Here is a 16,523-nt window from a genome sequence, read left to right on the forward strand (position 1 = left end):
CTGACTCTACAGATTCTGTGTTTGAGAGAATTCTGTCAATAAAAAAGATATGACATGAATGGATATGCAGCATGACTGTAGCTTCAATTTGTGGAGGTGTCCTCCCTCCCACAGTTCTTTTGAAGAAAAAAAAAACACAAGCAAGTGGCTGCTCGTTTGGCTCAGTTGTCTGGCAGATCATCGCTCATTCAGCTGACAGCCAGTGGCAAACTTACGCTTTCATAGGGGCGTGGGCAAAAAAACATGAAAAGGGCAAAGGCACTTGGCTTGTGGTGCCCAAAGTGCCAGAAAACCCAAAACAAACATTTGATAAACTCAGCAGAAATACCACTTTCCAAATTACTGTACCTCAATGTAATCCACAGACCTTGCTGTGAGCAGTTTCATGTAGGAACTATTTTCTTTCTACCAAACTACACCTGCCAACAGAAACACTGCGCAGACAGAAGCATTTATCTACTTTGCATTATCTAAATGCACAGAGAACTGGATTCAATGTTGGAGGCAGGGCCCTGTTCAGTTCTATGAAAGTTGCTCAGTGGCACATGAAAATTACCCAGCTATTCTACATCACCAGGCCCAGAGTACCCAGAATGCAGAGACTTGGATAAATTGTTTACCTCCAGTTCAGCTGTATTTTTTGCTTTGTTGCTGTTAAGCAAATGATGCATGCTTGCATGCTAAACTGAGATGGAGATCATGGAAAACACCCTCTCTAAACATCAGCCTGTTAGCGTTGTCATTGTGAGCATGGTAACAAGTTGAAGTTAGCATTTCAGTGTAAATTGCCATTGTGCCAAAGTGCAGTGTCACAGAGACGCTTGCATGGCTGATGATAGACTTCTTGTTTTGGGCTATGAACTCAGTGTGTCACAAGTAGTTCCCCATCTATAGCTATGAGACCCTGATCGTGGGAACTGCTCACTTGTCAGAGTTGATGAAACCACTGTGCTTAACATCTTCCAGATTAAAACAGCAATGCCTTTGACTTAGTGCTTCTAGATTCTGTGACCTCACATGACTGATAATCTTCATGGAGACTTTATGTCAATAAGCAGGAAAAAAAAATCACACTGATGTACAGAGGAGGATGCCCATAGCCTTGTTTATTGGTAGTTTATTACTGTACATCTGCTCATGAGTCATATGTACATATATCTTTCTCTCCCTTGTACACACACACACACACACACGCAGACCACCCAAGATTATATAAAAAAGGACTCATTTTCTGTGCAGGGTTCAATCACAGTCTGAGATCTACGAAGAACATTTGCATTTGCATACACCGTGCACATACACACACACACACACACACACACACACGCACCCACACCACAAATATCTGCATATGGCCTTATGCCTCGACTTACACAGAACAGACCACAATCAAAAATATAGAAAAGTGACTGATGAACCAATAGGCAACCCAGTGATAATCAAGTGACTTTGGGTCTTTAAACATATAAACCAACACAACGTCTGAGCTTTGTGGGTCCATGGGATATGTGCTTCCTTTACCATCTTAACAGGAAGGGCAATTTTCAATTTCAAAACAAACTCCAAAAGCATCATTTTACAATTGATCTATAGTACACCTAACCCTCTGGTGTAACTTTGGGACATTTCCAATTCTACATTTAGTTTGTTTGAAGTATAATCCCCTGAGTACGACCCGTACAATCACTGGAGCTGAAATAAAATGACTTTGTTTGATCTCAGTCTCTGGATGATTTCATAAATCATAAGGTGTACTGAGCGGACAAAGCTAAATCTATACCATCGTCTTTGTGCTGGCAAGTGGTTGTATCATGTCTATCAAGTCATCATGTGACTTACAACATGTTGACAGTTTTAAAAAATAGTCTTATGCCTTGTTAGATAGCTAGATAACTGAACAAAGGAACAATCTGTTTGCAGTTGCCTTTTTGCACATCCAGAAGACACTGAGCAACACTAGCATTCCAAGGGCCCAGGCACCGAACGTTGCGAGGACCCTATTGAAACAGGAGGGGTTATTTATGCAGATGAATCAGATTTTTGAGGGGCTAGAGGTGCTCTTTGCAGACACATCAGAACCGGTGAAAATTTTGATATTTTATGGGTTTCGTTATCGGTTATGATAAAATATGATACAACGTTTCGCCTACATGTACGAAAATTGATACAAAAAAAGTCTTTCCCCCTTTCGCGATTCTGACTATCCTGTCATTTAAAGCCAAAAAGCCCCTGAAATAATCTTTACAAAAAAAAAAAAAAAAAGCCTTGAAGCCATACTGGACTCAGCAGGAAGTCTGTCACTTTGAAGTTAATATGCTAGTTTTGTGCATTTTTTTTTGGTTATTCCTAGAATTATAGTCCAACTGACTAAATTTTGTCTGCTCTGTCAAAAGACCCGTTACATAAGAACTTGTAAAAAGCTTGAGTTTTAGTCAAACCATGTGACTTTAAAGAGGCATCAATTTTCAATGTTCAGCTACGGAAAAGTAAGTGGTTTGTCACTCCTGTGTAGATGGTCTAATCTGCCCCTAACTTTATGTTTGATAAAAGTCACGGCCTGAAGACAGCTACATACCAACATGTAGTTACAGTCATGGTGTCACTGACTAGCAACAGGAAATAACATGTACAATACTTTTACGTATTCTTCCTAGCATGTTGACCAGATCCACCTCAAATTTGTTTTGAAAGACCTTGATGATGCTTTCTGAAAAAAAAAAAAAAAAGAAAAAAAAAGAAGGGAGTTTTCAATGAAAAGTGTTGCTGTGTTGTGGCAGCCATTTTGCATGTTTCACCATAAAACAGGAAGTTGTTTTACCTTATGCACACTTTGTCAAATCTGCCCAAAATTTGTCATGCTTGACAACAGTCCCAGCCTCAGGAAATAGACATGCCAATACTGAGTTATTGTTATAGCGCCACCTACAGGCAGCAGAAAATGACGTTTCATACTCTGATGTACTTCTATCGGGTTAACCACGTCAGCCTCAAGTGGGGTCAGATGAGCCTTAAGACTTTGATGATGCCATCTTGTGGAGATTGTGAGTTTTCATTGAACATGACAACGTATTATTCGTCATAAAAAAGGTTGTTTTAACTTCAGTGTACATTGTCCAATCTGAACCACATCTCATGTTTCATCAGGCCTGACGACATCAACATGTCAATAAGATGTCATAGTTATTGTGCCACCTACCGACAACAAAAAGTAAGCATTGTGTGACAATTTTCATTTACATGAAATTTACATGTGTGGTCTACAATAGATATACAGCTGTGTGTCTTCTCCTGCACCACATAGTTGTCACAAGAAGTGGTACAAAATTTGCAATAGGTCATGTCCACTTAGGAAATACGACTCCTGCGTGCAGTGTCTGACTTTCACAGAAATAAACAGCAGCATCAACGGTGTGCCACCTCTACCCTTGACATACACAAAGGTGCGAGGGCCCATTCATCGCTGCTTGCAGCTTTAATTTGGAGTTGTGTTTCCAGTTACCTGATGAATACAAGGTTAAGATTCGCTCACCCTGAAGTTCTTTCATTCATTTCTCTTAACTCTCGTGCGAATTACCTGGCTCTTTAGCTGCTAAATGCTCCACTATGTTCACCAGCTGGTTGCTCTGTGTCTGTCTGTCTGTCTGTGCTGAGCAGGTAGAGTACATTGAGTTTTTAACAGAGCCTTTTCTCTGAAAACATCTGCCTGCTGTTGCTGGATGCAGGCCAGAAAATTAAAACAAGCTGAAAGACACTAAAACACCCTGTAGAGCTGAGGGGAACTGCAGAGTCAAGTGCTAATTCTCTGAAGACACATTATTGTAAGTAACCCCTTTCACATTGCAGTTATTTTTCCATTGTTAATATAAAAATACTGATTAATGCAGCGTTAAGTCTGCGTTCCTGGTGTGGGAACACTCTGGTTTTACTCAGTAAAGTTATCAGGCTAACTTCAATGATGCTGTCTCATGATACCAAACTCTGGTATTACCTAACACCTAATAAAGAGGACCTAATACTCTTGGTCACCCCAGACCTCTGAAAGCAAGGAGTCAGATTATATCTAAAACAGAGGAATATTCTCAGAAGAACCACATCCTTAACTTGAGCACTCATTTAAGTAAGCCAAGGTCAGCAGATAAGGAAGAGAGGCCATGTGAAGGTGTTAAGGACAAAGCGATTGTGTGCTTTAGTGTTGACACATGACCATAAAAACAATGGGAAATAACCATGACATAACTTTGCAAAAAAAAAAAAAAAACCCACCAAGAAACAAAAATACCAACTGAGGCCTATTTCACGAATGCACAGATTTCATGCGCACTCAACCATTTATAAATTATTACAACAAAAGTAACAAAGATTGGTTATGGCAAAGAAATGTGTCAAAGACAGAACCCTGCATGACAGAGTAAAGAGTATCACTTCATGTCTGATTTGTCTTTTTTGCTTTTGTTCTCTCTCTCTCTCTCAGAAAGACACACACACACACACACACACACACAAACAGTGAAACATTTTGCAAGCATTAACTGCTTTTCTTTCACCAAAATAGTAAACAAAACTTGAAAAAAAGAAAGAAAAAAAGGTTCCTTCTCTTCATCACTAGTGGCTTTCTTTTCAGCTTACTTGTTCCACTGCGATTCAGAAGCAGTTGCTTGGCAGCCAGCCCATCACCTGGACTAACAAAATGTTGAAGACAAATTGTTCCAGGTAAACTGTGCAGCATGAAGACCCAATCATACTATGGAGAGTACAGTCAGAATGTGTGATTGTCACTGGGTTAGGGGTGACGCAGAGTGGAGTGTGCAGAGATATGAAAGGAGGCGAGAGGATGTCTGGTATTTGATAAGAAGAGTGACATTATTGAGTTCAGCTGTTCTGGCCACTGGCCCAGCATGCTCCTGTAAGACTAGTCTGTCTGCTACAGAGTTGATTTGGATAAAGTTTCCTTTGAAGTTCCATGTTCTGTTGCCTTCACAGCCTCTGGTGACGATCTAGAGCACCAAACCAACTGTTACAAAAGCACTGGGGTGTATTTTTTGCAGGTGAAGTTGGCGGTGTGACACTAGGTAACATGTTAAAGTGTTTCTTTTATCATGGTCTGACTGTGCCATGTGCTTAGGTTAGGGAAAATACAAGTGACAAAATTCCAGTCGTAGCTCAGAGAACTCAGTTTGAGAGTCCAGTCTCCAGCTGTAGCTCCAAAATCCATAGTGCTGCCCATGGCTGGTTCACTCTGACATTCCACAGGCTGGTGCCGGTTAGCGTGGCTCAACAGTGTGCCAGCTTGCCCCATAGGTTATAGTTCAATGGTGAATTCACTCCAAAAAAACAAGTGTTGGGATGCTGGATTTGTAAACAAGGGTGAAGAGAAGGTATGTGTGGGAGAGCGGGTCAAATAGACAGACAGGAGGATTGATGCTACCCTGTAAACAAAAATATTGGGGTATTTATTCAGCCATTGTGGTTCTGTGGCAGAGCTGGGCAGCAGTGGAGGTCTGAGATCTGCCGCAGTCAGGCTAGTCCGGTCTGAAGATGGGGATCTTAGGTAAGAACTCTATTAAGATTACCTGCAGGGGGAAAGAGGAAAAAGGTGTTACTGTGAGACAAAACAGATTTTTCAAGTGGTAGACATTTTGATACAGCCTTTTTTTGTTTTGTTTTGTTATTTTGTTTTTACCAAAGTAGCCCTTACTGTACTATCTAAGGACTGCTTCATGGCAATATTGGATTTATAGACTTTTTTTGCTTCGATGTGATGAAGTAGATTGATATGTCGCAACTTTTCCATCTGACGCTATTATCTTTAAACAGTTCCTGAATTTTAGTTCACATAACATACTCTGGCGCAATACACATCACAGTAGGGCTGCTCGATATTGGCAAAAATCTTAATTACAATTATTTCGGTCAAAATGTGATCATGGTTATGTTGTATAAAAACTCATTGACTTTGGAAACATCATGCATTTGGTGATCTTCAAAGTATGCAGTGTTCTTTTACTGTAACAGTGAAGGCACTCAAAAACGGACATATTGTCCATAAGAATAAATAAATAAAATAAATAACACAAATGTGAGTAATGTAATATAATTCTCCATCATAAGACTGACCTGTTAATAATTCCTGAACATTTACACAGAGCACGCACAATGGACAAATTGTGTATGTACACATGAAGATACATTGTAGCGTGGCTAAAACTCCTCAACCATATGCTTTAACATGCTATTACATATAGTATATGCGCGTGTTGTCAGACATCTGCAGCGATTAACACTGTATAGCATTAGTAATTACTCTGGCACGGCCTAAATCTGTAGTGAGAAGCCGCCTGAATGCCGTGGGGAGAAGGACTGTCCTTCTCGTCTGCTTTTTCTCATTTGGCTCATTGACACATTCAGGTGATGCCACTGTGAATGAAATATTGGCAGGTACCCTGAGAGCCCCAACTTAATATATATGAAAACTCAAAAGGCTGCATCTGCAGAGGTCACAGTAGCAGAGGGTGATTTATTGAAATTTAGTTAGTTAAGGATCTGAAAAGTCGCTAAATCTCGTGAAAAAGTTGCCAAGTCGGCAACACTGAGCACGGCTGTCAGGGACAGGGGGGCCCTGAATTTATAATACAAGACAAAACGAGAGCATTATTAAAAAACAGAATGTGACACAATTATCGTTTTGTCTCTTATCTTGTTTGCATAGTTTTTGGTAGCCAAAACTGAAAATAAAATTTGATTAGCCCTACATCACTGTCTGGATATAAAAACTCATACACTGTGATAAAAGATTCATCACCCACCCCTATGTTGAGTGAATCAGCAATGGTAAGAGTTTACTAACATTACCACTGTGGGATCAAGCAAAAAAACTAACGAGCTTAAACTAGCTTAACTTAACTGCACTGCATTAAACAGTAGGGATGTCCTGTGTTTTGGCGTCTGATAAGCCTTTAAACTCATCAATCAGCAATTCAATCCAGTATTCCTGTATTGTATATTATCAACAGATACTTACATATTCCATCATGTTGTTAGTTTCACACTTCCTTTTGCTCAGCCTCCAATGCAAACACAACTGCAGAAAGAGTGCAACAGTGATCAGACGGTTTTTATAACATGTCCTAGCAAGGTACACTATCAATACACACATATCCATTCATGCCTTCACTGCTCACCTTGTGGTAAAGTCTGCTGTTCTCCCACTCCAGAAGTTTCTCTATAGATCTTCTTGTCTGGAAGGCAACAATGACGTTAGATGACATTCTTTTAGATACAGTGTTATGTTGTTGCAAATGCAACAGGGATGGGTATCTCACCCTCTTGCTGAGGCAGATGACAGGCCACAAACTGAAGCCCAGTGTGCAACAGCAGCAGAGGCAGCCACACAGGAGCCACCTCACATTCACTGGCAGAGTCTTCCTCAGGCAGCTGTTTACACGGTTGATACTGGCTTTGAATTCCTCTGGTGCCACCTGAAGAAGAGCACATACACAATATAGTTTAGTGCAATAACTTCGAATTTTGGCACGTTGAAATGCTTTACTTACACCACTTTCCCACCAAAATTAGTGTATGTAAGCAGGCTTTTGAAACACAGGTAAACCCACTAAAATAGTTAAAAGACTCATTTCCTATTGACAGTAGACCACAGCTGTGTACATGGCTCTGCAGCAGACAAGCATGCATTTCTCTGTGTGAGTGTGTCTTTTTTTTGGTGTGTCATGTCCGACGTCACCGACTTGACAGTAAACAGTAGAAAGCTGCATGGAGGCCTGTGAAAACTTTGTGGTGGTTACTTCTTTTTATATCTCTCTTACTTATTCAGTCAGTCTTTCAAACTCGGTGCAGACTAATCAAAATCAATGTTTGAGCGCTGCTTGGGCAAAGACAGACAGTATTTTGTGGAGACGCGTCATTGCATCTCGCCACTTAAGGGGTTAAAAGTAGCGCGCTTACCTGGGTGTTGTGTTTCCATCAATAGTGATAAGAGCTGGAGGCAATAAATACCCATGACTACTGCAAAGTAATTTGACCCGGAGTGCCGACTGACACCTTTACCAATAAATTCAAAGGACAGATGTTAGCAGCTAGGGATGCTGCGATCCAACTTTTTCACTTTCGATCCGATACTGATACTACAGCTCCAGTACTGATCCGACACCAATACCAATCCGATGCCAGCGCATATTTCTATCTCTCTGTACTGACCAATGGGTTTACTTTTTTTAGTACTGATTTTGTAATGTGGAATAATAGAAAAGGCTTGATCAAGTGCTATTACTCAAAATGAGAATAACATACTTCCTGAGATGAACAGTCCACAACGGTAGGTTATTATGACAAAACTTGAGCCATTTATTAGATATTTAAATTTTTAACATAAAATAGGCAGTAGCATTAAATAAAATAAATAAAATAACATCTCTGTAGTGACTCTGAAACAAGTTAGAAAAAGCCAATATAAAAAAATCAAACAAATTTAAAAGAAGGCTTTGTTTGACATCTGTTACATAAATAAAAAAGTCTACTACTACTGCCAGTGACAGCCTGGTGCTGCTGCTGTGTGTGAAACATACAACTGCAGGGACCAAAGTTCACCAAACACAGAACCACTCTCCTCTCTTCTTCGTGTGTTACAATGAAGTGCTGGATGGAAACGCTGGAGCGGATTTGTGGAATGGAGTGCTAATATCGCAATGCTAGTATTGCACTTTTCCCCTGCAGTGCAATCCGATCCGATCCACGTTTTTTGGCTGGATCGCAGCATATTTTCGATCCGTGATCCGGATCGCAGCATCCCTAGTTAGCGTGTTTTTTGTGCAGGGGATAAAGGGCTGTAGTGTTTGCACTAATATAATATATGCAACAAAAAATGTAATCTGCTTTTTGTAATTGTGATCAGATGAATGCATGCAGCATTGGTGCCAACAGAGAAACATACTGCACTACAGAAATCATAACATTTGGTATCATAAGTTGGCTGGCTGCTAGAATACATGGTTAATCTTGTAGAATGTCAGATGAGCTAATGTTATTTTTCCATATTTAATATGCATTACTAAACAACAAGACACTCACCTTTCCTGTAAGTGCTGAAGGAAATTCTGACTCGAATTTGTTACTCAGCCCAAACCTGTGGGGGAGAGGGAAAACAACAGACTGTTAGACATAAGCAGACCTACAATGTTTGATTATTCACCTTAATCAAATAAACAAACGTTCACCAAGTGGCATCAAGTCTGCCACAACTTTACATTCCAAGCCTCTTGATTACTCCACTCATCCATAGTTAAAACTACTGAGTCCAGCAGGTATCAGGGGTAAATTATTGATCACTGAATATGCATCATGAGAAACCTCCTGTGCTGCACTCTCATTTTAAGGGAGTCCCATAACACAAACACACATTATTATGACATTAAAACAGAAGCTACCATATTTATCATGTAAAACATTTTAGGGATGTCAAAATTGTTGTTGTGTTAGACACACAAACCCCCAGTACATCCATGTCCAATCAACTAAAAGTGATTGCCCACAACTTTACACATTTTTCTATTTATACTAGGTTGCACCTCTGCACTTAAGATTGGTGAGGGGAAACAATGTGATTAGTCAGCACTGTTAATTTAAGTGAATTAATTGGTAGTTTGATCCCCAATACCTGATACTGTCTGCACTCTGTGTGCTCCTCCAGACCTGACCAGACCCGACACAACATCCAGTAACTTCAGTTCCTGCTGCTACAACAACTTTGTGCTGGGCATAGTCACTGAGAGTAGTTTAGTCATTCAGAGTCCATAAAATTAATCAATATTCAATTCATGTGCCCTGGTTATAATATACAGGTTAAAAGTACCAATCTGAGTGCAAGACTTAACACTATCTCTAACGTTACACTTTGAACCTACAACCAGGCTCAATACACAGCACTGCGAGTTGGTTCCCGAGTTCAAGTGCCTAAGTAGTGGAACACAAAACGTTAACGGGAACAAACTGCCTTGTCATGACAATAGCAGACACGACAGCATATCACATTACGTGGCAGAAACAGACAAAGATACATATTTATTGGGCCATGTAGCTACATCAGCTAAAAACGAAAGCTCAATCTTATCAGCCACTCCTCGCCAGAGTTAGCTCGAAGCTAATTTAGTAGCTAACGCTAGCTGGCTACGCTAGGTCACCAGCGGTAGCTAACACAGCTACCAGCCAGTTATCCACGGATACCGCGGTTGCTGGTCGTTTAACGGTGACGGTAAACTCCTCTCTCGGTGTCCGTTAGTGTCGCCGGTTGCTTACACAGTGACGTGGCCGGACCCTCGCACCACCACCGGGTCCGGAGCGTACTTGAGGAGCTGCTCCTCCGCGGCCCTGTCCTCGTCCTCCTCTTCCTCCTCCTCCTCCTCGTAGATCTCATCAAAGTCCTCCATCATCGCACGACTCAGGCTCGCGCTTCCCGGGAGAGACACCGGGACAGACACGATGCCGACGAACAGCGGAACCTTACCGAGAGAAGAGTACAAGAAGAACCGTGAAGACGACTACAGAAAAATATCAACCCGTCCCGGAGACGATACAGTTCACATCGCTCAGCCAGCTCCGAAACAAAACATCAACATCCGCCGCAGTAACCGTACGACACCGGAAGGGGGACAGACGTGCTGACGTCTCTCTTTTTTTCGTTTTTAACAAAAAGACACTAGAGAAAAAATGTTTTTGTATCATGCAGACTGTCATGTTTTTTTTTCACTCAAACGGTATAATGTGTTAGATGTGTCAATAAGGACCTAATCTACCTGATACATTTTGTTATTAATATTATTTTCATGAATGTAAATACTCCAGCAAACTCTTTTTTTCTGCTCAGTAAACCTAAAAAAGGCCTGTGTTTAATATAACTATCTGGGAAAATACAATAGCCTTGAATATGTACTAGTACGTCACTTCTGTATGTACAAACAAATCAGGGTAACCTACCCCCAGGCTCTATTTAACTCTCGAGCTTGTTTGTATAGATGTATTCTTTTTTTTTAAAGTTACGTACTTAATGAACTATATATGTATATGTTTATGAACTGACAAACTATATATTGTTCTGTATTCATAAATAGCTAATAAAAAAACATAAAGAGGGGAAGCTGATTGATTTGAACAAAAGCAAATTGGATAGACTGCAAAACTATACATAAAAAAGTAGTAACACCTATGCAACCATTTGTCTCCATTCATTTTAGTTTGGCATATGTGTGTTTTATTGGTGGAGAAATTATTCAGATCCAAGTAGCAATAATATGAAGAAAAAGAAACCTCATGAACAGGTTTAAAAGGTCCTGCATTCAACATTTTTCTTAAATAAAAGCACAGCAGTAAAAAAAAAGTATTATCACCAAAGTGTACTCAAGTATCAAAAGAAGTTTTCTTTATGAAAAATGGCACTTTTAGAGTGCTATTATAGTTTATTATATAATTGCATTACTGATGCATTGAGATGACAACATTGTAGTGTTGTTAGTCAATAAGTAGCATACACTAACTACTTTGATTAGTTTAATCTGATCAATGCACTTCCAAGTAATGTGACCCAGTGACTCAGATTGAGGAGCAAAGTGCATCATTACATTGAACACACAGGACACATCTCCTCATATGGGACTCTAGTGCTTTTTCTATTTTACATAAAGATTTTGGTGGAAAATCTATGACTTCTATAACCCCTATTCCAAAAAGGTTGGGACACTGTTTAAAGTGTAAATAGAAACTAAATGCATGATTTGCAAATCTTTTTGACCTTTATCCAACTGATTACAGTGTAGAGAGAAGATATTTAATGTTCAAACTGAAAACCAACACTGAATGGCCATTACCTTTGACCCCTCAGACAACACTGCATTGAAAACCAATATGACAGTATAAAGGACATTACTATATGGGCTCCATGCTTTGGAAAATTATTATCAGTAAACACAGTTTGTCGCTGCATCTACAATTGCAATTACAATTGACTCTATCATGCAAGGTGAAAGATATATATCAGCAACATCCAGAAACACCCCAGCTTCTCTGGACCTGAGCTCATCTGAGACGGACTGACACAAAGTGAAAAAGTGTGCTGTGGTCCAATGAGTCCACATTTCAGATTATTTTTGGAAATTATGGACATCTGCATTTGTGATGGTATGGGGGGGTGTTAGTGCCCATGGCATCATGAAAACTTGTTCACCTGTGATGGCCCCATAAATAAAATAACCTCCAAGTAATGTGACCCAGTGACTCAACTGAATAACAAGATGTATCACTACATTGGACACATAGAACACACCTCTTCATATGGGATTTTGGGATTCATAGTTTATATAAATATTTTATGGAAAATTCATGATTGATGAGACACTTCTTCATATGGGAGTTTAGTGCTTTTTCTGTTTTATATACTAGCATGATCTATGAGATGATATGTTCTACATAAAGGTCTTCACAAATCAGATAAATATTGTGTAGTAAAAAGTACATTTCACACTGATAACTCTCCAGTTAAATAAAATAGGATACATCAAATTATATATAAAGGACAGCACTTGAGTTAATGTACCTGGTTACCTCTCACTGATGTTGAACGCAGCCGCGTGCAGGTGGATTAAAGCCTGCACTGCTTTGCCATACAATAATAAAAAGATATAACTTAAAAAAATAAATAAATTCAACTTCACTGAATACATTCACATTACATGGAGTATGTATGTTGCAAAGTGAGTCATCATACAAGTTGTAGAAAATATATTTTATAATATAAAAATAATGTGAAAATAAATTCAATCAAATTCATATCGAAACCAAGCCAAAGCGGAAGTTAAGAAATTATCTTTCAAAATACGATATGTACGTTGGTAAGAAGTTACATTTAGCCTACCTTTTAACCCTACAGGCTTTGCATATTTGAGTTTTGAAGCCCAGACTCACATACAAATTAGATGCTTTAATTTACTTTCACACGTGCGACTGTTTATCAGTACATGTTTTATTTTGAAAGGCTTGACCAGAAGTGGTCTTTTCACGCTCCCCATCCTGCTTCTACAACTAGCTTACTTACCGGAACTGCGACTGAACGACGGTCATGTAAGAGATAATCCAATTTTACTGTTGTTATCAGGAAGTTAATCGATAAATGTAAGTTACACGTTTGGTTATCCATCACGGTATACATCAGCTCAAGATGTTTACAGCAGACATCGACTCAATGCAGTTTAGATGTGACAAGTAACGTTACTTCCGGTTAAGGATAAACTTTTGCTTTAGCTCATCTGCAGCGGACATCCTGAGTTATTTTTCAAGATGATACAAACTGAGCACTTTAAAATGATCTTTCAGGTGTTCAGAGACTCGGTTCCTGTCATCACGAGCGGGATTCTAACCGTGGTACTTGGGTCGTGTATTTTGTTTGGCACCCAAACATACTTTAACTTCACTGAGGGGGTCCTCAGTGTTGGCGCCCCTGTGTTTCAAAATGGACACTTGCACAGGCTCTTGGCGTACCCTTTTTACCACAGAACCTTTGCTCAGCTTCTCCTGAGCATCGCAACCCTGGTGTTTCTCTGTGGCAGTTTGGAGAAAGGTGTTGGCACTGTCCGCTTCCTGTTCTTCTTCGTCTTGCTGTCGACCACCACAGGCTTGTTTTACAGCTTCCTGGATCTCATGCAGAGTGACAGCAGCCGGAGCCACACAGAGGGGTTGGTTCCTGTGATCCTAGCATGTGTGGCTCTAACTACCATGCACACAAAAATGACCAAAGGATTCCTGTGTGGAGTCAGTTTCCCCACCATGGCTCTCCCTTGGGTGCTTCTCATGATCACCACTGCCCTCATTCCTCACTGTGTGCTCCCCTGTAACGTTGTTGCCGTCCTGGTTGGGTGGATGTATGGGAAAGGATGGCCTCCTTTTCTGAACATGTCTGAAGCCAGGGCTAGCACTTTGGAGAGGATGATACCTTTCAGGTTGTTGAGGAGCGTCAGGGGTGTTAAGTTTGTTCCTGCTTCAACAGAGGAGAGGAGGAAGACCCTTCTTCCACAAATCAATCCAACACCTGGCTCCTACCCGGTCCAGGCTTACGCTCCATTGTCCAGCGTCAGCACTGCCAATACTGCAGCCAGGATTTACGAAGGCTGGCCGAATTCAACCAGTCCTCTGTCCAGTCCCACACCACCTCTCAATCCTCATGGACATAGCTCTGCACATAGCTTTGGTCTAAGTCATGGACATGGTTCAGAGCAGAGTTTTGGCCAAAGCTGCAACCACAGTCATAATCATGGTCATAGTCATAGTCATAGTCATGGTCATGGTCACGATCATGGTCATGGGCATGGTCATAGCCATGGTCATCTATAGTTATGGTTATTTATTTGACTGCTTTACTCCAGCCATACAGATGAGCCTTTTTCTGCCAATACTGCAATATTTTCCCTGTAAAACACATGTGGAGGTCTGCAGCATCTTTTGTAAGTGGATTGTGTCATCTACAATGTCAAATGCTTGGACACATTGTTAAGCTGAGTTTACAGTAGGCTGCTACCGTATTTGTAGAGTGTTTGTTTGCCTGGCAATGACATTTCTCTGAACTTTTTATTGTTATGGGTGACTTTTGTACATAAACTTATAAATGTACTTATTTTGTACTATTTCCCTCATTTCTACAAAAAAAAGTTGGCAAAACATAAAAAGTCTCTGGGAAATACACCCAACTCATTTGACTCGTGGCATTCTTTTTAAGGGTTGTGTGCACATCCTGTCTTAGATTTACAGGACAAGATTAAGTGTTGTTTTCAGTGCAATAAAATGTGAGTGTAAAGAATGGACTAAAGTTACCAAAACTTTATTGAACTAAAAAAAAGGCAATGTTTTGAGTCCACCCTTTATCAGGCATAACAGTGGACAATGTATACCTGCACATGGGCACAAAACTTAATGCGCCTGGCTGTCATCAAGTGATCAAACAAAAATCGCGTGTTTAAACAGAAACAAAAAACATACTAAGTGTCTGGATATAATAACGGGGGAGTCTGGGGATGGTTGTAATACTTGATGTTACAGCACATAAAACTTGCTGAATATTTGTCAGAGCTCTCAAATTTTGACACAAAGTACCCCTATTTGTCCACTACAGATAGCAGCTTCTCCAACATCTCCAACTATATCACACAATACAGTAGGTGATGTCTGCTGTTACTTGTGAACTACACATATAGCCTGTGTCCCAGTAAGAAAGGGAAAACAACGATTTTAGCACTAAGTTTATACTATACACTAAGTTTTTATAAATTGATGTTTTTTATAACAACTCGTTTTAGGAGATCCTATGTCCTGCTTCCATGCGATAAGCATAAATCATAATAAGTAGCCTAAAGATATCGAAACGTCTGCATTTTTTCAGTACTACAGTCAGGTCCATAATTATTTGGACAATGATACAGTTGTCATCATTTTGGCTCTGTACACCACCACAATGGGTTTTAAATGAAACAATGAATACCTGCTTAAAGTGCAGACTCTCAGCTTTCATTTAAGGCTTTTTTCAAAAATGTAGTATGAACCGTGTAGGAATGACAACCATTTCTTCACACAGTCCCCCAACTTTAAGGGCTCATAAGTATTTGGACAAACTAACATAATCATCAATTAAACGGTCAGTTTTAATACTTGGTTGCAAATCCTTTACAGTCAATGACTGCCTGAAGTGTTGGACACATAGGCATCACCAGATGCTGGGTTTCTTCCCTGGTGATGCTCTGCCAGCCCTTTACTGCAGCCGTCTGCACTTCCTGCTTGTGTTTTGGGTGTTTTGCCCTCAGTTTTGGCTTCAGCAAGAGAAACGCATGCTCAGTTAGATTCAGGTCAGATGATATGACTTGGCCGTTGCAGAACATTCCACTTCTTTGCCTTAAAAATGTCTTTGGTTGCTTTTGCAATATGCTTCAGGTCAATGTCCATCTGCACTGTGAAGCATCGTCTAATGAGTTTTGAAGCATTTGGTTGAATCTGAGCAGATAATGTAGCCCCAAACACTTCAGAATTCACCCAGAATTCAAATCTGCTTAGAATGTGTCTGATATAGTTTTTTCTCTTAAAAAAACATGTTAAGAATTCTTGAATTTACACCTACTCTCCCCTCCCACAGTTTTGTCTTTTAAGCCTATAGCAGTGATATTCAACTCACAGCCTGTGGGCCAAATCTGGCCTGCGACAGTGCCAGGTACCCCCAAAACCATTTTCTATTTCACGATGGAAATAAATTAATTTAAATGAGAATTTTTTTTCTTTCAATGAGTTCATAAGAAGCATCAATAGAGCTTGTTTTTCAAAAAAGGGCCAGGGGAGGATACTCTGAACTCCCCAACAGAGGTCCCAGCTAAACCCCAAATTTCCTCAAATCGTACAAACTCCTCTGCGTACACCTGAATCATGATGCTATGTGGCCCCTGGCCTCCTGTCATTTTGCAAAACTGGCCCCTGGGCAAAGCAAATTGAGT

At 40.1% G+C, this 16,523-nt stretch overlaps 2 protein-coding genes across 2 annotated transcripts; one reads left to right on the forward strand and one right to left on the reverse strand.

Moving 5' to 3' along the window:
- Positions 1-1,086: 1,086 nt before the first annotated feature.
- Positions 1,087-10,628, reverse strand: chic2 (cysteine-rich hydrophobic domain 2). The gene is made up of 6 exons (XM_033623866.2): positions 10,306-10,628; positions 9,082-9,136; positions 7,320-7,475; positions 7,179-7,235; positions 7,019-7,078; positions 1,087-5,570 (listed from the first exon to the last, which is right to left on the reverse strand). Exons 1-6 carry the CDS (start codon positions 10,437-10,439, stop codon positions 5,520-5,522), a joined length of 513 nt encoding a protein of 170 aa, XP_033479757.1. The 5' UTR covers positions 10,440-10,628; the 3' UTR covers positions 1,087-5,519.
- A 2,449-nt stretch (positions 10,629-13,077) lies between these two features.
- rhbdd2 (rhomboid domain containing 2) lies at positions 13,078-14,736 on the forward strand. Its single transcript, XM_033623864.2, has one exon. The coding sequence runs from the start codon at positions 13,336-13,338 to the stop codon at positions 14,383-14,385; it is 1,050 nt and encodes a 349-aa protein (XP_033479755.2). The 5' UTR covers positions 13,078-13,335; the 3' UTR covers positions 14,386-14,736.
- The last annotated feature ends 1,787 nt before the right edge of the window (positions 14,737-16,523 follow it).

This window comes from Epinephelus lanceolatus, chromosome 3 (genome assembly GCF_041903045.1).
Source record: "Epinephelus lanceolatus isolate andai-2023 chromosome 3, ASM4190304v1, whole genome shotgun sequence".
NCBI classification, from domain to species: domain Eukaryota; kingdom Metazoa; phylum Chordata; class Actinopteri; order Perciformes; family Serranidae; genus Epinephelus; species Epinephelus lanceolatus.